At 35.6% G+C, this 25,589-nt stretch overlaps 1 protein-coding gene across 2 annotated transcripts in view; it reads right to left on the reverse strand.

Moving 5' to 3' along the window:
* Positions 1-19,939, reverse strand: part of Psmd14 (proteasome 26S subunit, non-ATPase 14) — a 94,883-nt gene extending 74,944 nt beyond the window's left edge. Inside the window, exons 1-3 of one of the 2 annotated variants that reach the window (XM_005393338.2) lie at positions 19,751-19,933; positions 12,712-12,834; positions 10,339-10,390 (exon numbers count right to left, since the gene is read on the reverse strand). In XM_005393338.2, the coding sequence (XP_005393395.1) occupies positions 10,339-10,386 (48 nt within the window). In that variant the 5' untranslated portion in view covers positions 10,387-10,390; positions 12,712-12,834; positions 19,751-19,933. Of the gene's footprint in view, positions 1-10,338; positions 10,391-12,711; positions 12,835-19,750 lie in introns of both variants that reach the window. The other variant, XM_005393340.2, reaches the window with a different exon arrangement.
* Between the last annotated feature and the right edge of the window lie 5,650 nt (positions 19,940-25,589).

Here is a 25,589-nt window from a genome sequence, read left to right on the forward strand (position 1 = left end):
AAAAAAAAAAAAAAAAAAAAAAAGCTTATACTTAAAAATTGAAGACTGATAAATAAATTCCTTTCCACTGTCTAGTGGCTTCCCAACTTAATCAAAAGAGAGTTTTCCATAAGGCCTGCGAAGATCTAATCCCTAGCAACCTTTCTAGTATTTTCCTATTCAAATCCAAGACATAGGAAAGAATATGAAATACCGAGCTAAGGCATGAGAAAAAGTACTGAAAAGCAAATTCAAATGAATTTCTGATTTGGTTTCAATTGGTTGCTTAAAAAAGGACTACTGAAGAAAAATGCCACTGAATTATTTAATGTTAGTCTATGATTTGTTCTTGCTTATTTTGTGCATTAACAAGAGAGGACATTACATATGAAGGTGAAGTTCCTCTTCTCTCCCGGTCTTCTCATGAATTTGGCGTGGGTTATCTAGGCTTATGCTGTGAAATATAAGAGAAACTAGGTATCTATTTAAAATATGTTTAAAATTTTAATTGAGATTATTTTTACTTTATCATTTTTTCAATTTTTTATTAGTACATGTTTTAATACATAATGTTGACTTGCCTTGTGTGGAGTTGGTACATGTATGTGACACATCTTAATTCCTTTTTTCATACCTTTTCCCTCCTCTCCCTTCCCCAGTTAAACTAGGTTAGTGGTGGTGAACCTACAGCATGCGTGCCACAGTGGGCTATTTGTATCACTGACAGCTCCAAAGGTTCGTCATCATTGCACTAGGTGTATCTCATGGACTCAATAGGTACCTGAAGAGTTATATTAAATAGAATATAAAATTCAGTTAAGTTGATCTAATCACATTTCAAGTGATTAATACACACATGGCTAACAGCTACTGTACCAGTACAGATATAAAATGTTTCTATCACTGCAGAAAGATGTACAGGACAGTGCTTCTGAGGAACCTGTAATACTTTTACCTAAGCATTATACGCTACTTGGCATGGTGGTACACACCTATAATCCTAGCTACTCTGGAGGATGAGGCAGGAGGATCAAACATTTGAGGTCAGCCTGGGCAGTGAGATCCTGTCTCAAAATAAAGTGAAAAGGCTAAGGCTGTACCTCAGTGATAGAGTACTTGCCTAGAATGCATGAGGCCGTGGGTTTAAGCCTCAGCACTGCACAAAATAAATAATATAAAATGATGTATCCTCGAAAAAAGTGTAACTTTAAGTTTTTCAGATTTACATCAATGCCTACATGTTGCACATTTTTCTCTTAATATGTTCACATGGTTTGTTATGTTATATAGAATCTAATTCATTCATTTTCTCTGTTGCCTAATGTTGCTTCATACATTTGGCCACCAATAAATATTTAATTATTTTCTGATTTTTCAATATTCCAAACAATACCATAATAAGTACGGCATCTTTAAACATATCTCCTGTTACATATATAAGAATTTCTCTAATGGGAATAAATGGAATTGCTGCCTCAGAAGGTTGAGTATTTTCAACTTCACTAGACAATGTCAAATTGCTCTCCAAAGTGACTTTAATCACTTACACTCCACATACAGTATGTTCACATAATATATGTTTACTGTCTGCTACTGTATTTGCTAGGTAATGTTCTAGGCACTGAGCTATAATACTTACTCAGCTTCTTCTACCCCCACATACAATGCCCCCCACTTCAGGTAAAAGGTTCACAAGAAAATTCTTGTTTCCTGGAATTTTCATTAACATGCAGTATGACAGGTTTTAAGAAAAAAAACATAGCAGATGTTTTAGGTTTTATTTCCTACCACACAGTGAGGGTATCTTTAAATATTCATGTTGGTCATTCTCATTCTACAAATTATCATTTTGTGTTTTTTTATAAAGTATTCTTTTTTGTCTTAATGATTTATGATTCTGCTGAATGTTTTACAAATGAGTATGTTGCAGTATCTCCTTTTATTCTATTACTAGTCTTTTAAATTTGTCTGAGATAAGAATTTGTTCTACTGTCCTGAGGTAGTCCGTTATGAACATTTCTTTTGAGTTGTGCTTTCCTACCCTGAGGCCATAAAGACATAAAATTGTCTTCAAAAATAGTGTTAGGGTGAAGAATATCTACTATGTGTCTGAAATGTTTATGTGAATTTATTTAACACTCACAAAGAACCATCTATGGAAAGTATTACTAATCTTACTTTAAAGATGTAGTAAGTTAACTGTTGTCTTTCTTGCAAAAATGTATCATAAATTTGCCATTTTAAGCCATTTTTAGGGAATAGCTCAAAGGCAATAGGTATATTCACAATGTGTAACTATTACCACCATCTATTTCCAGGATTTTTTTTTTCACAAACTAAAATTCTACACACATTCAACAATAACTCCCTATTATCCTGTCTCTCCAGTGACTGGCAATCACCATTACTACTTTCTAGGTACTTCACACACACAGAAACAAGCAGTATTTGTCTTTTTATGTCTGACTTACTTAACATAATATGCTACTTTCTAGGTTTATCCATATTATACCATGTGTCAAGATTCCAACCCTTTAAAGCTGAATAATATTCTATTTTATGTACATACATGTTGCACTTGTCTATTCATTTATTGATGGGCATTTGGGCTATTTCTTCCTTTTGGCTATTATAAGTGATGCTGCTGAAAACATCGGTGTACAAATACCTGTTAGGAGTCTCTGCTTTCAATACTTCTGGATATACACCCAGAAGTAGGATTGCTGAATGAGAGGGTAACTCTGGTTAACCTTCTGAGGAACCACTATACTGTTTTCCCTAAGAGCTGTGCCATTTTACCTTCCCATTATTAAAGGCTACCTTGGTTCCAATTTCCCCAATCACTACCGCTTGTTATCTTGTTATTTGATAACAATCATCCTAATGGGTACGCCTTCCAAAATTATAAAGTTTGAGTTCATATTTATTTGTCCAATGCACTTGGTATAAATTTTTGTGCACAAGATAAAGTAGAAATCTAATTTTAGTTTGCCCCATACTAAAAGCAACTTGCTTTAGTATCATTTAATGATTTCTTCTCCCCTCTTTCCCTCCCTCCCTCATTCCTTCATTTATGGTAGGCAAGCACTCTACCACTGAGCTATACCTCCAGCCCTTCACTACAAACTTTTAATGCCATCTATGTTGCAAACCAAGTTGCCATATATTCATTTACTGGTCTGATTCTGAGGTTTCTATTCTATTGTACTGACCTACCTGACTAACAATACAACACTATTTGAATCACATTATACAGCATTATATAACAAATACAGCATTATATAACAAATACAGCATTATATAACAAATCACATTACACAGCATTAAAACCCATCTGGCAGAGCAATTTTTTTCCCTTTTATTAGAAATTTCTATACTATTCTTGGACTTTTTACCCCTATACAAATTTTTGATAATTTGTTTAATTCCATGAAAATTCTAGTTGCTATCTTTATTGAAACTGCAATAAATTTATTACTAATAAGAAAGGACTAGTATGTGACACCAAGACTGCTCTTCCATGAAAATGACATTATTTCTTTTTCCAGTAATTTTTTCCACTGTTATGTTAAATTAACCCTTTCATCAAAACATTACATCAAAACCTAAGACAACTAAAAGATTTCTATCCCAGGACCTACAGTAAAAAACCCAAAAACTGGTTATTACTTAATATATACAAAATCTATAGTATATGAGGACTTGGGAGTTATAACAAACAAAATATATCATATTAAATTCATAGAATTATTTTTAAATCTAGCAACAAAAATAATTCTTTAAAATGTCTATCTTACCAAATTCAGAAAGCTTTCTTGGGTCACTTGCCCAAAATATTTTCACACCCTGAAATTACTGAGAACGGTATAATTGCAGACTATAAACATCTACATAAGGCCAATTAAAATTGGCCACTTATTGGCAATACAGGCCTGCTATATATGTGCTTAGTTTGGCCTACACTGTGTCATAAAAAAACTAGAGACAGAAAAATTAGGGTGTTCACATAAAAAAATCACAGATTTCTGAGTTTGCTTTAAATGTGCAGTGTGTATGGCATTCTCACTCAAAGATTCAACTAAGGGAGTCCCTCCCCCAGCTTTACTTTACCAGCTCAGACAAATCACCGATTCTTGAAGCTTCCACTAAAAATACCTATTAACTTCCAATCACATTGCATTGGTCAAAGCAAGATTACAGTACAACTAGCTTCAAAGAGGATGAGTAAGGATTACATTTGCATATGCCTGGAAGATTAAAAGCCAGAAATATTTCATATACCTGATGACTTTGCCTTTAATCTCTTCCCCTCTTTTTCTACCACTACATTTACTTTTCAAAAATACTCACCAAATCATCTCACAAGACTACTAGAAAAAAAAAGTATTCATATATCTACAATAACTATGGAGGGAAACAAGGAAAAGTAACTTAAGTATGGCATTCAATGTCTTTCACAATCTACTCCAAAGGTTTACCAGCTTCTCTTCCCGCTATTTCCTTTTATATTACCTATTCTCCACTCTTTCTGAATATGCCATGGCACGTATTTCAAAACACAGCTCAAACATCATCTCCTCAATTAAAACTCATTTTGCCCTCTTTGTAGGAAAAAGTAAGCCCTATCTCTACTATATTAGATAAGTATAACAAATCACATTACTTACAAGCATCACTAGTTTTCATTCCAAGTAGTTAATATACCAGGCATTTAAATATAATTGCTTGTTTATCTACTAAAATGTAAAGCCCATAGATACTGATATTATCATCCTGATAATTCTCTATAGCCTAACACCCAATGAACACAAAACTAAAATGCTGCCCTAAAAAATTAAAATAGAAGACAAGGTAATAAAAGTCACTAACATTTTACTTAAGTTTCATCTACTTTTTCAGCTTAGCTGGGTTGATTTCCCAAATTAAAATAGACCCAAGCTTTTTTCTAAAACTTGTAGAGGCTCTAGGCTTTGATGAGTCTCATCTCTTGGGCTCTGATAGAACTAGTTTATTTGCCAAGACCTAGGGTAGGATCGTTCCAAAGACAATGAAAGAGGCAAGTTACAGCAATACGTGCTTCCAATACAGTCATCTCACATTATTTAGTAATTTCACATTTCTAAGAACTTTAACAAAGTAAATTTAAAAATATATTTGAGATTTAAAAGTATTGTTTTATATATTTTAATAATACTAATAAAACCTTTGTGTCTGCTTCAAACTACTACTAAATTATATTTAAGTAAAGAACTGTAGACAGATTTAATGACTCAAGTACTAACATTTTAAAAAGGTATGAATGTGAAATAAAACAAGTTGTTTCATAGGAAAGTCACTACTATAAGAACTAGAAAAAGCATAATAAAAGCTCATGGAAGCATTTTCAGAGTTAGTTTAGAATACTGAAGTCTAATTAACTAAGAACTAGGAGGTCAACAGACTGGGCAAGTTGAGTAATTTCTGCATGGTAAATGAGAAGATCAGAACATAAACTCCTGAGAATGAATGCAGGTAAGGAAGTAGAATATGTGATTTTAAGCTATTATTTCAGGAAGCCTAGAAATAAGTAGGAAAAAAAACCTGAATGGACGTATGCCCTAGAGTTGTTTTTTGGATACAGGACAAACATCTTTGTAGGAAGAAAAAGCAATCAGTGGACATAAGCTAGGTTTCAAGAGGGAAGACCAACCGATATGAAAAGATTAGCCTTGGGAACTAGAAGGGTCATTTCCTGTTTAGAGAAAGTCAACAGACTAGAATTGCATGGAGACTTTTATTATTTCTAAGTTGCTTTTTACCTTTTAGCCTAACTATAACTTCCAAATAAAATAAACAAGCCCACATGACCTCAAATATAATAAAATATCGATAGTATCAACTGTGATTATAATACTGACATTCCTATATTATTACTGTGACTTCCATTTTTAAAAAGTTTTTTAAACACTTAAAACACAGCAAAGCGTAAATGCCTTATTACTACTAGGTCATATTAGCAGCTGAGTTATGATAGAAATATTATAGGCAGTCAGACAGGGCCTGGCCCTCAAAAGAGACAATATGGAAGACAAGACACCTTGCAAATGGAGACCTACTTGCTGTCTCAAGACAAAAGACTAAAGAAATGCACCCACATACCTCCCTTTTGGGAGGACATCAGAGATTGATAATCTAAATAGGTAGAGATCACCTTGAAGAGTCACTGACCCAACCCCTTACAGGAAAAGCCCCTGTTCTGTATTCATGCCAGCTTGCTACTTGGCTCGCTTCCCCATTTGATTCCTATTTAATCAATTTTACATGAACAATTATGCTCGTCATCTTATTGGCTGACCACAGTTTTGTCCCACCTCATGTCCACCTAGTGATTTTCCATTTTTCCCCACCTTGGAACCTGCCTCACCTCATGGTTTCACTATATAAAAGTCCCTAGAAAAGACAGTCTTGGGCAACCCACTCAGGCCCCCCCTTTTGTCTCTCTCTCTCTCTCTCTCTCTCGGACAGAAGCTTTCTTTCCCTCAATATATTCTACTCTTAACCTCCATTGTTCCTAAAATTCATTCTTCTATTTTAGAGAACACAAACTCGTCCCAGATATCGTTCAGGTTGGGGGGTTTCTATTTTCCTGTATCCATATTAAAGGTATATTGAGCCTAATATTGGACCATTTCTTAGAAGACACAAAAACTAACACCAGGTCTGGGAATATAGTTCAGTGGTAGAACACTTGCCTAGCACGCGTGAGGCACTGGGTTGAATACTTAGCACAACACAATAAACAAATAAATCAGCACCAGATTAGAGTACCAAGAAAATTAATGAAATGTTGAATTATTTCCATACAAATAACAGAGTCAAGACTGAAAATCAAAGTTTTTACAGTAGTCTGTGTGGTTTTTAGTCTTGATTGTTGGCTGAAAGACTCAACATTCTTAGAATTTCTTTAATAACAGCATGTTTGTTATGCTAATGAGGGCACCAGCCCCAAGATGGTTTCTAGGTGGGACCTAGTCACCACAAAGACCAACGTAAGACTTAAGGTTTGGACCTTTGAGGCAGGTCCATTTCGAGGGGGTAAAGAAAGCTGAAGATTGGGTTTAATCAAAGCCTTTCACAATTAAATTTCAAAAACTATGAATACTAAGGCTCCACTGAAGCAGCTGGAATTCATTGATGTGCTGAGAGAGAAACACAACCTAATTCCACGAGAAAAAAGCATAAAAGCTCTGCATGTCCTCCCAGACTTTGCCCTATGTTTCTCTTCACTGGCTTATTCTCCAGATCTGTACCTGTAATAATAAAATTGTTATCACAGTGTAGTACTTTCTGAATTAAATTGTTGTGAATTACTACACTTGAGGGAGTTAGGGGGACTTCCAAAATACAGCCAGTTGGTTCAGTCAAAACTGTGGATAACCTGCACCTATGTGAACCACACCTGGGATCTAAAGTAAGGACAATTTTGTAGAGGACTAAGTGTTTAACTTATGGAATCTGTTTTGTGTTTGCTTGTTTTTGAGACAGGATTTCACTATGTAGTTCAGGCTAGCCTTGAACTCACTTTGTAGCCCAGGCTGGCCTTAAACTCACAGAGAGCCCCTGCCTCCATCTCCTCCTGTGTGCTGTGATTATAGGCCTGCGCCAATATATGCGGCCTAATTTGTGGAGTTTGAAACCAACTCCTGGTTACCATCAGAAATGTAACTGCCATGTTCTTAACTGCGAGTGAAACAAAAATGCCTTTAAATCAATTAAGTAGTAACTGTTAAATGATGTTATGAAAAGACTCTTAGATATTTCACTAATCAAAGGCTATTATTATACATAATGATTTAAGAAGGCCCATTCACTCATAAAATATCCATGTTTCTTATACTTAAATCAAGGCACGACGCCATGAGTTCGATTCCCGGTACCGGAAAAAAATAAAAAATAAATAAATAAATAAATAACCACAAAGAACTCTGAAGAAATTATATGTGGCCCTTACCTGTTCTGACCCTACTAGTCACATGTTTTAAAAGGGCCATCTGTAAAATCAGGCCCTATATTTGAGAAAACTGCGCTTTTTCCATCAAACAATGAAACAGTAACATTTCTCTCCCATTTCTGAAGGGGCAGACCAACCTGCATTTCCTTTTCTACTACTATGGTTCACTACGCCTCAGCTAATGAAAAGACAGCTCTTATTGATTCAAAGATCTTTGATTTCTCATGGGGGTACAGCTCTGTGATAGAGCACTTGGTTAGCAAATGTGAAATTCTGGGTTCAATTCCCAGCACTGCATAAGAAAAAAAGGCTTCTTATTAAGTATAATACACTTCAGAAATAATACACTTACTATTTCATGTTCCAGAAATAATACTGAATTTGTTTGCCAAGTTAGTCCTAGAACAAACTAAAATCAAGTTTTAGGGAAAACATTTTGGATCACCCAGTATTTGATAATGGAAATGCCACAAAGATAAGAACTCTACAAGTTATTTGAGAATTTGTCCTCTAATTGGGGAGATAAAATATTTACTTACATGAAATAACTTAGGTTCTTATGCAACATATTTTTAAGTTTCAAAGAGTACAAACGGAGTACACGGGCCAATTTATATAATCAGAAATCAATGAGAAGTTATTGAACATTTAGTTTCCCACTTAATATAAAGGTTTACAGTAATTACTGAGATACAGTATAACTCAACTTGTGGTCAGTATTTCATGCCTTGCACCAGTATAGCTTTACAAGATGGGTATATAATTTATCTTATCTCATACATAAGTAAAGGTTTTTTGGTATGAAACTATGATACAACTAAGGCCAAGCATGGTGGCCTACACCTGTAGTCCCATTCCTGGGAGGCTGAGAGGATAATAACACATGAGCCCAGGAGTTCAAGACCAGCCTGGGAAACACAACAAGAACACTGTCTCAAAAACAAACAAGCAAATAAACAAGATAAATAAAAAGAATCACAGTCTTTACTTATAATTTGCAGGTTGCAGCATCTACATATAACCTCAGTTTACATCTGAGATTTTTATAAGCCAGAGAATGGATTAAATAGCTACAGTACTTCAAAAATGAAGAATCATGAAAAAGCCACAGAGAGCAAAGAAATGTAAAAAATATTCAACATTAACAAAAATTTTAAAATAACTGGTCTATTCGAGCACACAACATAGAGTCACAAAAAGATTTCACCTTTCTAAAAGGAATTATTACTGATAAACCCTAACAGCTCCAATCAAAGATTCTTACAAAGATACTCCCAAAATATAGAAAATTTCATTAAGTCTCAAACAAAATTTTGTTTCTTATTGTAAATATAGCTTACTGTAAATGAAGGAAGACAAAGACACTGATAGTGAAGGAATGCAATTTTGTTTCTTATTGTAAATATAGCTTACTGTAAATGAAGGAAGACAAAGACACTGATAGTGAAGGAATGCAGGTAACTAAAAAGTGCTATAAAGGTAAGTTACAGAAGTATTTCTAGCCAAGTACAGCCCATGCCTGTAATCCCAGCACTTGGGAGGCTAAGGTTGGAGGATCACTATGGATTCAAGGTTAGCCTATGGTGTACGGTGAATTCAAAACCAGACTGGATTATACTGTAAGGCCCTGTCTCCTAAAACAAAACAAATTTCTAACATTTAGTCACAAAACAATATACTACACAAGAGAGGAAGAAAACAATACACAATCGCCAGTTTTCTTATTATTAAGTAAAGGGGTAACTAGAAAGATAAAAACTTATAAGAGGCAGAAATTCCTCAGTTAAAGGCAGAGAGGATATAGGCCATTTGCCAATAGCACAGGACAAAATAAAAAAATCAAAAGCTTATTTACTTTTAATAAAAATGTTTTTAAAAAACTCCGTATCTACATCAAATTTAAAGAAAAAAAGAAATACTGCTTATCAATACATCCTTGTATCATAATTACTAGCATGAATTTATAAACTTAAGAAAGCATATACAAAAAATTTATGGGTCAGTTTTTTGAATCTAGCAGAGCATGTCACGTTTACTTTATCATGTGTCACATTCAAAGTTTACACTGTAAACTTAGAAATAAGATGTTTTGAGTTTTTTTCAAAAGGGCAAGTTTATAATTTCACATTCTAAAATTTTAAATCAAGCAAAGAAAAAATCTCATTCCCAAGAGAAAAGCAAATAAGATAATAAAAAATGTTTTCCATATGTTATTTAGTGTTGCAATACAACAACTGGCAGTAAGGTAGGATTCTTACCATAAGGTTATCTATTCGGTGTTTTTCTTTGGACTGATTGCTTTCTCAACTCAATAGAGCAAAACCTATAGTTTGTGCACAAAGAAAGACTCAAAGAGTTTAGATACTAACCTGGCCCAGTCCCGGCATACCTCCTCCAAGTCTAAGAAGTCTGTCCATATTTCTAGAAAACAGAAACAAAGAAAAATGTTCCTAAGTATAAATGTGTTTACTCAATTGCTATCTATATAATTCACCTTCAGTCACTCAGTATGTCAAAAATATTGGTGGTAATTACAACACAACATCAGACTTCCTGTTAATTAACACCACATATTAATTCAAGAAGCTGTCTTCCATGCTAATTAACAGACCTTATTTTACTGCTTTGGTTTTGGGTTATCCCCAGTTTTAAAGACAAGCAATCTTAGCATACTTTCAAAACTTTGCTATCATTAAGTTAATTATATTTGCTTATTGTTATCTAATATAGTACCTGAATGAGGAAAAAGTGCCTGAAATGCTTATCATATGTATGATTGAATTTCCTTCAATTTGTCCAGAGTGTACAAATAAAAATCCTCACTTTTAAATTAAATTTTAACATCCTCATTAGTAAGTTCTGTGCTAATTAACTTGCAGCTTGTCAGTTATCATCAAAACTACATGTGAAAGACATTGTGAGCAGATTATAGATCTCTGAATTAGCATCAAAGGCTTTAAAAAATGAACTCATTATACTAAAAGAAATAATACTATAAGCATTAAGTGCATTAAGACAGTGTTTTAGAATCTAACTAGATATTTTCTGTTATTTCAGATGTTGTCCAGATATATATCTTCTTCACAAAGAAAATTCAGTTACTATTCACAATACAATTTCAGAGTTAATCAATATAAAGACAAGTAACTAGAAATACCAATGTGATTTGTTCTCAATATTTGCGATTAGAATGAGATACTCAGAGAAAAAATAAAGGAAAGATACAGCAAGCATACTTATTCAGCCTCAAATACACAAAAAGAAGTAACCAAATTATAAAAATTGCCCTGGATTTGATTCCAAGCACTGCAACAAAAATTAATAATGTTAAATAAAAATAAAGGTTAATAGAAGTACAACTAAGTATCTAAGAAATGAAAACAAGGCATTTTTTCTACTCAAAAATAGTGACTTTGCCTTAAAATTCTATGCCTTAAACAGAAAAATGGTATCACCTTAATTTATATTTAAATTAAGTGCTAACAGACCCACCATTTGTCTATTTTACTAGTTAGAACTGTTATACAAACTCAAGCTCAATAATGTACTGATGATCCTTTCATTTCCACCCAACCATTTTTGTTAAATCAGTAATAATTAAATCCTGCTAATATTTAACTATAATAATAGTACAAACATTATGCAGAGATGCAAAAATAATACAGTCACGAATTCTTCACAAAGCGAACACATTCAGTAACCATTACCTAGACAAGGAGAGTACTATCACACACCTCAGCCTATCAAGCCCCTTTCCAGTCTCCACTACTCTGCAAAAGAGGGATTCCAGCTCCTAACATGGATCAATTTTGCTGTCTTTTTTTGAGACAGAGTTTCACTATGTGGTTCAGGCTGGCCTTGAACTCACTCTGTAGGCCATGCTGGCCTCAAACTCACAGCAATCTTTCTGCCTCAGCCTCCCAAGTGCTAGGATTACAGGTGTGTGTCACCATGCCTGGCTGAAATCATATACTTCTTGTGTCTGGCTTATTTCACTCAACTTCTGTGAGAAGCACAAGAGATAAATTCATTTTTTAAAAGGAAAAGGCATAAAAATTTGACAGTCCAGGCAAAATTTCCACTTTACAAACTTAATTCATCCTCCTAGTAACATTTATAAACAAAATCTCCATCACATTCTCATTAAAATTCCTCAATTCAAATACGGCATTCAATATGTAGCACTTTGTAAAGGCTGCAGACTGAAAAAAATCATGTATTTTTTTAAATATTAAAGACTTTTTCTCAAGAATATAGTATCAAAAAAGAAAAAAATTTCTTCTGGAACATTACGAGCATAAAGAACAGAAAAAAACAATATAGAACATATATGTATGTATTCTAGGCCAAAGCTGATTCCCAGCTGTGCTCAGTTTATCTATTCCCTCTGTGTTGTTTCTGATGACTTTACACAGACTCCAGATGCTCTGAATATACATGAGCAATGTGGGGAACAGAGGGAAAGAAAATCTGGCAGGTCAAATTTGTGTTTTTAGCAAAACTAGATGTCTCAGCAAACAGGAAAAAATATTTAACAAATTAAAACATTTAAGATAAGATGACCACATTTAATAAAAATACTAAGATTTGGAAATGAAATATAGTGATAAATACTCTAAATCACACTACTTTTTAAAATCTGGTTCTCTGTCACCCATATTCCTAATCTGAAGTCTGTTAAAAACAATACATTTTCATGGTATTTATCATATTTAAAAGTAAAATACATTCTTGAACCTCACCTGTTCAATAATTGCAACTCTTAAAGTGTTAAGCTTCAACTTCTCAAGTTTAACAAATTTCTTCTTAACTGAAACTCTTGCTAATTCTGGCAGGCAGAATTTTTCCGAATTTTTTTTTGTCTCCTAAAAAAATAATAAATGAGACACAATTATTTTGAGAATTAAGGAGGACATTTTTACACCAGAATCTTAGGAGCAAAATTTCTAAAAATGAAATAGAAGTCAAAACTGACGACGGGGTGCTGCACCATAGGCATGCTAGATAAGCACCCTTACCACTGACCTATCAATCTTAAAACTGATTTCCTGAGAGTAGAGAATGATTCACCATTCCAGCCAGCTAAAGAGCATAGTGATTAACACTACTCCCAAATTCTGCCTGTAGACTTCATGTTCAAGCACTAACTTTGAAAACTGACATTTTATGACTTTTAGTCTTTCCAGAAGTCTCGAAAAACAAAATTTACTTTTTAAAGAAGAGCTCATACTATTATGCAATTAATAATGCTATTTATACATTATTCCAAATATATGATTAATTATGGGATCTTAGTGATGTTATTTTTCCTGTATCTTGAAATTGTGCTATTCATCATCCTTGGAATTAGTTTATTATTTGGTAATTTTTCACAACTATACCCCCCCAAAAGTAACAAGAAAAGAGAAGAATGGTAAGAATTGTATAAAACAACGCAACAGTGAAACAACTTACAGCAGCTGTATCATCCTTCAGTTTTTATTGTGCTGCCCAAAATACTGATCTTTCAAAACAGATATAAAAAAATCAGAGACATCATCACGGTACTCTTTATAAGCTTTCATTAGACCCACTTGACAATGCAGAATTTTTCATTTTCCACTCATAATGCCAAAGGGGAAAGCTAATAGAGAAAAAAAGTTTCAAAATTAGGGAAGTGAGGTGAATGCAAAGAAACACGTAATACTCTAGTCTAATAATAACAATAAAATTGATTGTACATGCTAGTTTAACTTGGTACTACTGACATTCAGAAGTAGCAAATTTTTGTTGGGGGAAGAGAACTCTTCTTGGGCATTACAGGATGTTTAGCAGCAACCTTAAAAAAAAAAAAAACTCAACACCTTGGCCTCTACACACTACATGCCAGTAAGTACCTCATCAGTTATGACAATAAAAAATGTCTCCAAATACTGCCAAGTGTTCCCTGAGGAGCAAAATCACTTTCAATTGAATGAAAACAAAACCTCAAACTATACATGTTGAGAAAACAATATCCCAGATTAATTTTTCCAAACTGAAGAACCAAAAAGTGCTGAAAACAGTTTGGCAGTTCCTCAAAAATTTAAACACACAATTATTATATGACCCACCAATTCTACTCCTAGGAATATTTCCCAAAGAATTTAAAACACGTCATTAAAATAAGTACATGTACATGCACATCTACAGCATCACTACTCACGACAGCCAAAAGGTACAGCTCAAATGCCCACCAAAGGATGGGTGGAAAAGAGATTTTAATAGATCATGTATGTGTGTTATATGATGTGTCTAAAAACATGGTTCATGTTTAAATTTTTAAAAATTTATTACAGTAAAAGACCCATTGCCGTAAGTTCCTAAAAACATTTCCCTTCTCTTGGAACACTCTTTCTTCTGAGACAAGGTCTTGCTGCATAGTTCAGGGTGGCCCTTAACTCACTACCTAACAATGCTGGCCTTGAACTCTCAGCAATTCTCCTGCCTCAGCCTGAGTGCTGGCATTACAGGCTGGGATTCCAAGCACGCACCACCGCATGCAGCTCTTGGAACACTCTTATTCCATCATTCTTGCCGCTTTCTGAAGCAGTTCTGGAAGCCCTCTTTTGTGAATGTCTTTAGCTGAACTGTGGTGGCAGCCCTGATGCTCTGAATTGATTCAAAACATTTGCGTTCATACTCATTTCAATTCTGGGTAAAAGCCAGAAGTAGCACAGAGTTAAACACAGTGAATAATGGTTTTAGGAGCTTGCCCCTCTGTTGGATGTGACTCGGTAGCTGCATTCACCAAATTTTTGATCACACCTTGTAAAGACAAGGAAGATTTATAGAACTGCTTTAGAAAGTGGTAAGAACAACGGGATAAGCGTTTTAAAAGTGAGAGTAGTTTGATGGCGAATGATGTCAATGTGTCTTTTACTGTAATAAATACTTTTACTTTAAACATTCACTATACAGTTGATCACTCCATGCATGTGCAGGTAAAAATAGAATTTATGGATTATTCAATTGTGTAAAGCAGTTAGTACTGGTTTCTGTTACAAGGTAGCTGAACTTCAAAACATTGTTATGTGAAAGAAGCCAAGCATAAAAGGTCACATATTAGGTGACTTCCATCCATATGAAATAGCCAGTAAATCCACAGAGACAAAATCCAGACTGGTGATTACCAGGGAATGGGAGAAGGGAGGACATTGGACAAATCACTTATTGGATAAGAGTTTTTATACTGGAACGATGGCAATGTTCTGGAACTAGACTCAGAAAATGACTGTACAACATTGTGAATGAACTAAGGAATACTGAATTACAACTTTAGAATGATTTATTGTATATGAATTTCTCCTCAATAAGTTAACAAGCATCTTCAAGAGTGAATACCTCTAACACAAAAAAAATAAGTCTTATTTAGTCATTTAATAAGGCCTTTGTCATACACCATTTTGCAATAGGTACCTATTTTGCTAAAGAGATACATGAAGTATCCTTTGCTCTTTTACGATACTGACACTATTCATATGGAGACAAATGCTGGAGTGTACACAAAGGTGAATGAAAGGAAATAGATAATGTAAAAATGAAAGAAGCCACTGAACTAATTCTATTATTTATATTTATAAATTGAAAAAATAAAAGTTATGGAGCAAAAGTGATAATTATTCTCTATTCAACAAAATTATTAGCTATCAATATTCTCAAAAGTATTGGAATTGGGAAGGTGAAGTAAACTCTGGAGATGTATGGTATTGATGGTGATGACAGTGACAGTACTTAGTGCTCCTGAACTGCAGGTCCAAAATGTTTACAATGGTAAGTATTAAGTGATAGAAATTTTAAACTCTCCCCATCCTATACACAAAGTATAGCAAGTACAAGAACCAGAAAAAATAAGTTGAGGTCTATTAGAGGTACAGTTGGGGGTTTTTCTTTTTATGGTGATTAAACCTAGGGCTTACACATGCTTAATAAGCGTCCTACCACTGAGCTACACCTCCAGCCTCTAGAGATGTATTTCAAATACAGAACTGATCTTTACAAGACAGTATGTTCCAGGTTTATACATGGATAACTGATTGAAGGATTAATTACACTCAAAGGATGCTGTCCATTTCAGGCACATATACAGTTTCTTCAAAACCAAGAAAATAAATAAACATTTGTATTTGCTATGTGTAACCTTTATCATTATTTCTAATACAATTGCTTTTCACTATCCTTTATTTTTATTTCTGCAAATTACTTGTAAAATGACCGAAAGGTGCATGTGAAAGTATACACTGGACCCAGATGATAAATGATGATGATATGATGATGACTATTTTTCTGGCATATGACAGTTAAATGCTATGACTCTGCAGTTTAGAGTGCCAAGTTACCCAGGCAAGATAGCACATACTAAGAGACTAAGGGAGGAGTATCAACAAGCTTGAGTCCAGCCCGGGCAACTTAGTGAGACCTTATCTCTAACTAGCAAACTGGGGATTTAGCTCAGCGTCACAGCACCTGCCTGGCAAGCGCGAGGTTGTGAGTTCGATTCCTAGTACCGGAAAAAAATAAATAAATAAATACACAAACAAATAAATAGCAAACTAAAAAGCAGTTAGGGATATAGTTCAATCCCCAGTACTGCCAAAAAAGAAAAAGAAAAAGTACTATAGCAAATACCAGCACAGGCGGTCATGATAGCACACATCTCAATACTAGAACCCTAGAGGCTGAGACAGAAGGATAGAGCTCAATCTATCAGAGGCTACATAGACAATTTGAGCCCAGCTTGAACTACAGAGTGAGAACTTGTCTCAAAAAAAAAGGGCAGAACAAAACAAAACACTGGTTCTAACATTTATCAGCTACAAAGAAAATGTGAGAGGTTAGGTCAATTACATTCTTTACCCTGTTTCCTGTCCTGTAAAATGGGATTGTGAATACCACCTAGCTCACAGAGCTGTTTATAAGATTCAAGAAGACACTGGAGGAAGAAAAACATGCAACAAAATCTCTGGCATAAGTAAACAATGAAAGCTAGCTAGAGTCTTCAGCACCATCATCTTGTAAGCATAGCTACCAACACAAACCATTCTTTTTCACACAGTTTGACATTTGGTGAGATTCATAAAGTTAAAGTGTTACACTACAACGTAAGAGAAAATACTTTGAACACTTAGAAACAAAAATCCTTTTAAAAGGTCTATGAATTTAAACTGTTTTCCTAGCTATCAAAAAGTTAACGAGTCAAAAGCTCTCTATATGGTTAATTTTACTTACAACATCAATCAGTATGAATAAAAAGTTTATACCTAATGTAATGTTATGCTCAGAAACAGTACCAAAAAGTATCAGTACTTTCAAAGATTGATGACACACTTTTTCTTAATCTCTCAAATTAATATCTGATTAACAACAAATTATTACTAGATCATGTTCATGTTGTATTGAAATAAATCAATTCTCAAATATTTACACAATATATACAACTATGGATAACTAAAAAGTAAATCTTTATATTTGGATTTTTTACCTTTTTAAACTTTTACCTATGATACTAGTGTCCCCACAATTTACAAAATTCAAACAAAATCATAATGACCCTAGCTGTTCTGGCCTATTACTGTATTTCCTAGTTCACTGTTTATTGTTTACTCTCCAATCCATTCTGTAATTAAATATTAGTACTTCTCAGACAAATGTTAAATCCTTTTTAAACTACTCTATATCACTGTATATCTAATTCCTCTGTTCTTTCACTTGTAGAAAGTAAATAAAAAATGTCTTTCATTCTCTTAAGGATCCTTCGCAGTGTAAAAACTAGAAAGAGTAAACATTAATATAAATAAGATTTTGAAAACAAAAATTTTCTCATTACAAAAATGAGGATGGAATTATAAATATTGTAGTGTCTCCCAATCACAGCATTCAAGTAAACCATTTATTGAGTACTACCTTGTACACCCAAGAAATTTAGTAGCTTGCACTGGGAAGTACCTATAATCTGGAGGTATGGGGATTAGTTAAGAGAAACCTATAAAAAATATGTAAAGTGAAAAGACAGCAGTGTGAAAAAGCTGTGAAAAGACAACAGTGTAAAAAAGCAGGCAGCACAGTAGGAAAAATTCTACAAGCAGTCATTCCGAACTTGAATCCAGGCCTCATCACCTACTCATTATGTTACTAACAAGTTACTTGTTCCTAGATTCGAGATCCTATCTCTCTTTTTTTTTTTACCAGGAACCGAACTCACAACCTTGCGCTTGCCAGGCAGGCGCTTTGCCGCTGAGCTAAATCCCCAGCCCCTTCGAGATCCTATCTATGAAATACCTACCTTGCAACTCTGTTGTCAGAATAAATCCAAGGTAATCACATATTACCTGGAACATCCTAAACACTCAATAAATATTGTTACTGTTATTACTGTTATTGTTATTATCTTAGAACTGGAAGAGATTATTCAAACCGATTTTCTCATTTAACATAAGGATACTAAAGTATCACAAAGCAGAATATGAAATGTTAAATGAGTGCAACAAAGGTTTATAACAAATTCATAAGCAAGACATCACATGATTATTCCCGTAAGGCTTTCAAGGACGAACATTTAATAACAAAACTCTACAATAAAAAAGCACAATTTGCTTCTTGTTACTGATTTTCAAACAAGTGGTTGTGAACTGAGATACTAAGTGCAACATTTATATGCCAAGTATAAACCCATGTCAGCCAGGTTAAAAATCCAGTTCTTCAAAGAGAATGGTAATATGTTATTTACCAAGCACAGACGGGAGGGGGGGCTAAATTCAACAGGTGAAACTAAAAGGAAAGATGATGACTTCAAAACTTCCCCTGCAACATTTAATTTTGTTTTAGGACAAACTGAAGATAACATTCACCAAACATTCTTTAACTGGAGTTACTTCTGAGATACTGCATTATCTCATTTTCTCGAACTGCACAATAACCGATACAATTTGTTTAACACATGTAACCTAAAATTTAAATAAACCACTCGCTAGCCTTTCATGACAGTAAGGTCACCAGTAAGTTAATCATCTCCACTGAAACTGCTCGGTTATTACAACATTATCTGAGTTTGTTTTACACACATTAACTCAGCGGCACTAAAAACATACTTTCGCGAGTTGAGTAACTATGTAAAAAGTTATAGTAAAACTATGTTTCCATCCCAATTTCTAAAGCCTCTTCTCGCCTTTCCCATGGAATCTTTTCTAACGTCTGGTAATCATTTTAATTTCGAGAATTTCTCACTCAACTACTACTTCGAAACGTTCACATTATTCTTTGAACACAACTGGAAATTCCCAGGAAACTTAACCCCGGGAAAACTAAGTTGCAAGCAGCAAGACACAACAGCCAATTTCTACTGCACCGAACACAGGAAATGCAATCAATTCACCAGCAACTACTCAACTAGGACGAAAAGGGAAAGCTAATTTTATTCTCTCCTGCGTGTTTCGCCCGAGTGCTCTGAAGTTTCTCAGCGTAGAAACCAACAATCTGGACGGAGCACTGACAAACAGGCCACGAGCAAGCGTCCTCCCCGTCCGGGGAGGGGAACTGCCAAAACACGAATTCCAGCCAGCAGAAAGGGATGCAGGACGGAGACCAAGCCCAGACCTGACCCTGCCGGGGACGCTGGCGAGCCGGCGAGGGGGCCCGGGCTCCCCCATCGGGGCCCGGGCTCCCGCGGCACCTCCGCCGGCCAGCGTGACTCAGGCAAGCGCCGGGCTGGCCGCGGCCTAACGCGGCTGCCGCCCCGACCTCCCGGGCCTGCCTTCTGGGCCTCACCTGCCGGTGGGCAGAGGGAGTGGTCTGGACCCCTGTCTTGCCTCTGCTGCGACTTGGCGGCGACGGCGGCAGCTCAGACCCGGCCCAGCTACGACTCCGCGAACCGGCGATGAATCAGCCGGATTCCATTCAAAAAGAGTGGCCCGGGCCTCCGCGCGAAGCACTTCCGGGTTCACGGCGCTCCTTCGGTTTCCGTTCCCGCGATGGCCAATTGGAGACGGCCCTGGCGGCGGGCGGGCGTCCCCGAAGGAGCGCGCGGGGCGGGCGGAGGAGAGGGCGGAAGTTGGGGGTCCTGGGAGTCTCCTACCTAGTAACCTTGTGCTTTTTCTCTGGCTGTCTCCGTGTCCCCCCGAGCTTGGGAGGTAACTGGCTTTCAGGTGGAACTGGTAGTACTGCAGGACCCAGAACGCCTTTCGTTTTGCTTTTCACTCACCTTCATCAAAAACCAGAAGTTTGACTTGAACTGGACGTAACTTGGTGAGAGCTGATAAGCAGGTGTAGAAAAAGGAGCGATGTACTTAGGGAAAGACTTTTTTCCATAGGCCAGTTTACCCACTTGGTCTTTATTGCTTTGCAAGGATTGGATTTCAAGGATTGGCAAACGTTTTTCCCACATGTTTAAACCACCTTTAAGATTACTTTCGCTTACATGGTTTAAAGGGTAATTCATTCACGTTTTTCCAAATAACCATATTTTACCCATTATCTGCTCTGTGTTTGCTTTTCAGTCGGTAAAACTGCCCAAGAAATGACTGTTGACAAGTTTATGTTACACTGTAGGTCTAGGACTCCACCATGTTTACCAAGTAAATGTTCTCAAATGTGTTCCAAATAACAAACATTTGAGCGTGACACATTTTTTGTCATAAACATGGGTGTGTCAAACCACGTTTTTTCTTTAGAATATTTCTATTCATAAATTATTAACTTTATTAAATTAAACAATGCATAATAGGAAAACTCACAAAAATAAAGTACTTAATTTTTAGTATCGAGTGTTTATAAAAAACATCAAAAATTTCAACAACGACTGGTTTTTGGTATATAAAGTCTAAAAAAAAAGAGGAATAGAAATAAATTCCTATATGAACTATATTGAAAATACCAATAGCACTCCTTTAAAAAGTAATCTTTACTTCAATTATCACACCTAAGGCAGTCTTCACATATGACAACAGCAAATTCCATACACACTTATCACTTACACTGACAGAACATATATTTTACTTTCCTGGCCTTCTTGTAGGACATGCTTGACATCTCCCTGGTCTTGCTGTTTTGTTGGGAGCTTCTTACTATAGTATGAAATGTGTAGTTAGCAGGAACATAAAATAGCAATAAAATAAGTTATTAGATTCCTAATATATACTGAATGTTTTGAATAAACATCCAAATTTTCACATCAGCTGTGTACTTGCTTACAAACCCTAAGAGATAATACCAGAAATAAAAACCTATTTGAGCTACAATGTAGACACACACAAAAGTCTACCACAGAAATAATTTTTGCTTCAACTCTCACACCCAAGACAGTCTTCACACATGACAACTGCATATTCCATACTCATGTCTCACTTACACTGATAGCACATGTGCTTAGCTTTCCTTTCCTATGCAGCAGGTCATTCCTGTCATCTCTCTTCCTGTTTTTTTCAGGAGCTTCCTACTATGTTATGCAATGTGCACTTAGCAGGAAAATATCAAGAAAGTATAATATCAAATGCGTAATGAATGCTTAGGATAGGCATTTTCACATCAGCTATTTACTTCTTTACAAAACCTAAAAGATTACATCATAAATAAAAACCTATGTGGACTACAATGAAAATATCAATGGAACACTACAACAAAAATAATCTTTGCTTTAACTGTCACAACCAAGGCAGTCTTCACACATAAAAATTGCATGTTCCATACACAAGTATCACTTGCACTGATAATACATATGTTTTGTTTTCCTGTTCTTCCTTGAGGGCACAGTTGACATCTTCTTGGTTTTCCAGTTGATGTTGTAGTAGGTCCTGGGATGCTGCACCTGCCTGTTTACCTGTCAGCTCACGAGTGTAGTCCACAATTTTTTGTGTGTAGTTCTCTTGGCAAAAATATTTTTTTTCCTCTACTGTAAATGATCTCTTATGAGTTCCAGTCCCAATCTACTAAGAAAATTTCTCCATGGTATTTTGCACTTGTTATTTTCTTTGTAAACTACCAAAGTATTTATACCACACATGTTTAGGATCAAGTAAAACAGAACCACTGGCCAATATTTTGTGTTACAAGTGACTTCATAATTGCTGCATAACTCCTCAACAACATCTACTCCCCCTTTGGTCTTGTAAAAGGTTTCCATCTCAGGCTCCCCATTTTGTCAAGGTTTCCCTATTAATATTTCCATCATGGTACAATGTTGACAGCAACAGTACCAGTTTGTTTTCCTTTGCCATATACTAGGCCAATATAAATCTTTCTGAAATCCAAAGATTGTACTACACAACTCTGTTTTGAAATTGCAACATTTCATTTGCAATTTCTACTTTGTTCCTGTGTATAGTTCCTGCACTGGTCAATTTGCACTCTGTTAACACATGTAATATCAGTTGGAAACTGGTAAACCAACTGTCAAGTGTCACACTCCGATTAGTTTGGGAGATGGGAGCAGCAAGTCTGTTCACAGCATCATTTAGTTTGTTACTATATCAATAAGAACCTGATGCTGAGTTCCAGGGTAAATGTCTAAACTGAAAGCATAATAAGTCTTCACATCTACAAGGGCATAAATTTTTATGCCATATTTTGACCCATCACTTTTTCATAAATCTTTTACATTCCTGCAGTTACCACAAGAAATCCCTGCTAAGAACAGCAGACCTATGAGTGCTTTCAGTTCAGCTAGTGAAGTATCATAATAAATACATTTTTGAATATGGCGACTGGTGCATACAGAACATTTTACACGTATTTTAGCTTTTGTGTATTTTGCAGCATCTTATAGCATTTTGTATGTTATAATTTCCAACATTAAATGTCAGTGTTGGCATTCTGTCCAATACTTTTCATTCCTGCCAAGACTCTTACTATATTTTTGGACCTAATTCTAGCATTAGATTGTTCCATTTGGTTGCATGACCACTTTGCAGCACTGTGACTGGTCAAATATGTACTTACATTGTCGTTTTCTTCATCATCTGAATCAAGGAGGTCTGCATTCCCTGTATCTGCATCAGTCAATTCTTTCTCCATTTCACTATCACAGGAACTTTGGCTCAAATGGTCAGTGTCAAAGTCATCCTCCTCCTCATCATCATCATCATACACTCATACTGCTCTTCTGTTATGAAAACATGTATTTTACCATGATGCATCATCTTCATTATCCATGCATGAGTAATATGAGGATTCACTTTGACCTCCTGCAAAACTCGCCAATCCAGCTTTTCATATGCTATATGCCATTGAATTGGGCTACTTCTACCACAAAAATCAAAAGAAAACCTAAAAAAAATCCTAGAGTGTGTGTGTGTGTATTATACCCTCTGTGATGCTCAGGTAAACATACACCAAACATGTTAGACAGAGCATAACGTTGGTGAAAATCCTAGATTTACGCTTTTGCACACATGTGTACATCTTGCCTTTCATGGTACCAAGTAATTAAAAACATAGATTGTTTCCTGTATCCCTCAGGCAAAGGTACTGAGAGGCACAGCCAGCTACTATTAAAGTAAGAATTTATAGTAGAAAAGAAAGGGATGTGTTTGTGGAAGCCAGGGTTATATGCCACATGTTACAGTCTTCTTCAATCAATCTGGGTGTGTGGTACATGCCTGTAATCCCAGAAGTCTAGGAAGCTTAGGTGGGAGATCATAAGTTTGAGATGAGGCTGTTTTATATAAATAAATTTCTCAATCAAGAAAGATGGGGAAGTTGTGGAGGGAGGATGATAAACAGTTACAACGTTTAGATCCAAAGCATGATTTGAGTTACACAATTACACAGAATTTTATCTCTCAGATATCCATATCTCTAAAAATATATAGATTATTTTACTCATAAGTGAGATTAGTTATATGGTATTTGGATCCATGTCTTTATGTTTCTTCCCCAGTCCTATGCCCCCTCTACTTACTTTTTACCCATCTTCCAACTAGCATACCTAATCAGAAACCTGAGAGTAGATACCCACTTATTACATCTCCCCTTTGGTTTCCTAACTAATCATTCTAGAAGCCATCAAGTTGCTAACCTTCAAAATAGCTGTTTTCAATCCACCACTCCTCTTTATCCAGTCTCTCCACTTCACCCTTCAGCTTAACTCATACTTTCCTCACTTTTTGTTTTTCTTACAATTTCTGCATGAATCTCCTTTTTCTCTCTGCCTCTAGTCTGACCAGCCTTCATTCTCCTATCACTGACAAAAATTTTGTGCACTATACAAATATAGTCATGCCCCTTCTTAAAATTCCACCAGTGATTCCTTCTAATGTTCATTATAAAGGTCAAAAACCCTTCACCTTTGCTTGGACTACCCTTTGTTGCAGCCATACTATTTAGCGGAGATGTGAGATTGCATACAGGTTTTGAATAAGTCTGGCAAATCCCCGTGATGTTTAGAAGGTGGCTTGCATGCTTAGGGTGTGCACATGCCTATGGCTATGTGAATATTTAAGAAAGACCTAATAAGGTCCTAAGAGATCACCTCTGGCTCACCTTGAGTCTCTTCAAGTACAAAGTGCAGGCTAAGGCAGAACTGTAAATTTTAAACTGCCTGGCTGACTGTTGAAGGCATCACCACACACATGAGCCCCCTCAGTGAAGACTGTGAGATTTATTGATTAAGGTTATTTTGGAAACCTCTGCCCAACAATTAACCAATCACTAAGCTAACGAACAAAATCTTAAGTAGTCACACGTCATAAAGAGTACTGACTTTATTTCAAAATGGGTTAAGAAAAGTCACTAATCCAGCAAGTACTGTAACAAACAGAAACAATAGCAAACTTTGGAGGAACAGTAGAATCTGATTTTCAGAATTGCCACATTATATTATTTAAAATGTCCAGTTTTAAAAACAAAGTATTTACATCCAAAGAAACAAACACTTATGGCCCAAACTCGCGATAAAAATCATCAACAGAGCTGGACTTGTTGATGAAGGCCTTTAATCCCAGCATCTAGAGGCTGAGACAGGAGGATCTGAAGTTTGAATCCAGCCTGAAAAAAATTAATGATACCCCATCTCAATTTTTTTTTTAAAAAAGACTGGGGATATAGTTCAGCACAAAGGCTGGGCCTGGGTTTCAATCCCCAGCTGCATAAAGAAAAAAAAAAATCAATTGAAACTACCTCTGAGGAAGCCTACATACTGAACTCATTAGATTGACTTTAAATTAAATATTTAAAATATGTTCACAGAGCTAAAAGAAATAATATCTAAGCAACTAAGGGGAAATGGGGATGTAGCTCAGTGGTAGAATGCTTGCCTTGAGTTCCTGGGTTCTATCACAGCACTACCAAAAAAAAAAAAGGAAAATATGGGAAGAGGAAAATATGAGAAAGATGTTTCATCAGAGAAATTATGTTTACAAATCTGAACACTTCTGAAGTTGAAAGGTATAGTAACTTAAGTGGAAATTCTAAGTGGAGTCAATAGCCGATTTAAGCAGGCAGAAAAAGAATCTGCAAATTTCAATCAAGTCAGTTAACACTCATCCAGGTTGAGGAATTGAGAGAAAAGAAAATGAAGAAATATGAACGAAGTCTCAAGCACCTGAGGAACACAGTCAAGTAGAATAACGCTTCATGATGGGAGCTTCAAGAAAGAAAGGGAAAATAAAATGGG

This window comes from Chinchilla lanigera, unplaced genomic scaffold (genome assembly GCF_000276665.1).
Source record: "Chinchilla lanigera isolate Chin_1 unplaced genomic scaffold, ChiLan1.0 scaffold00048, whole genome shotgun sequence".
In the NCBI taxonomy this organism is placed as follows: Eukaryota; Metazoa; Chordata; class Mammalia; order Rodentia; family Chinchillidae; genus Chinchilla; species Chinchilla lanigera.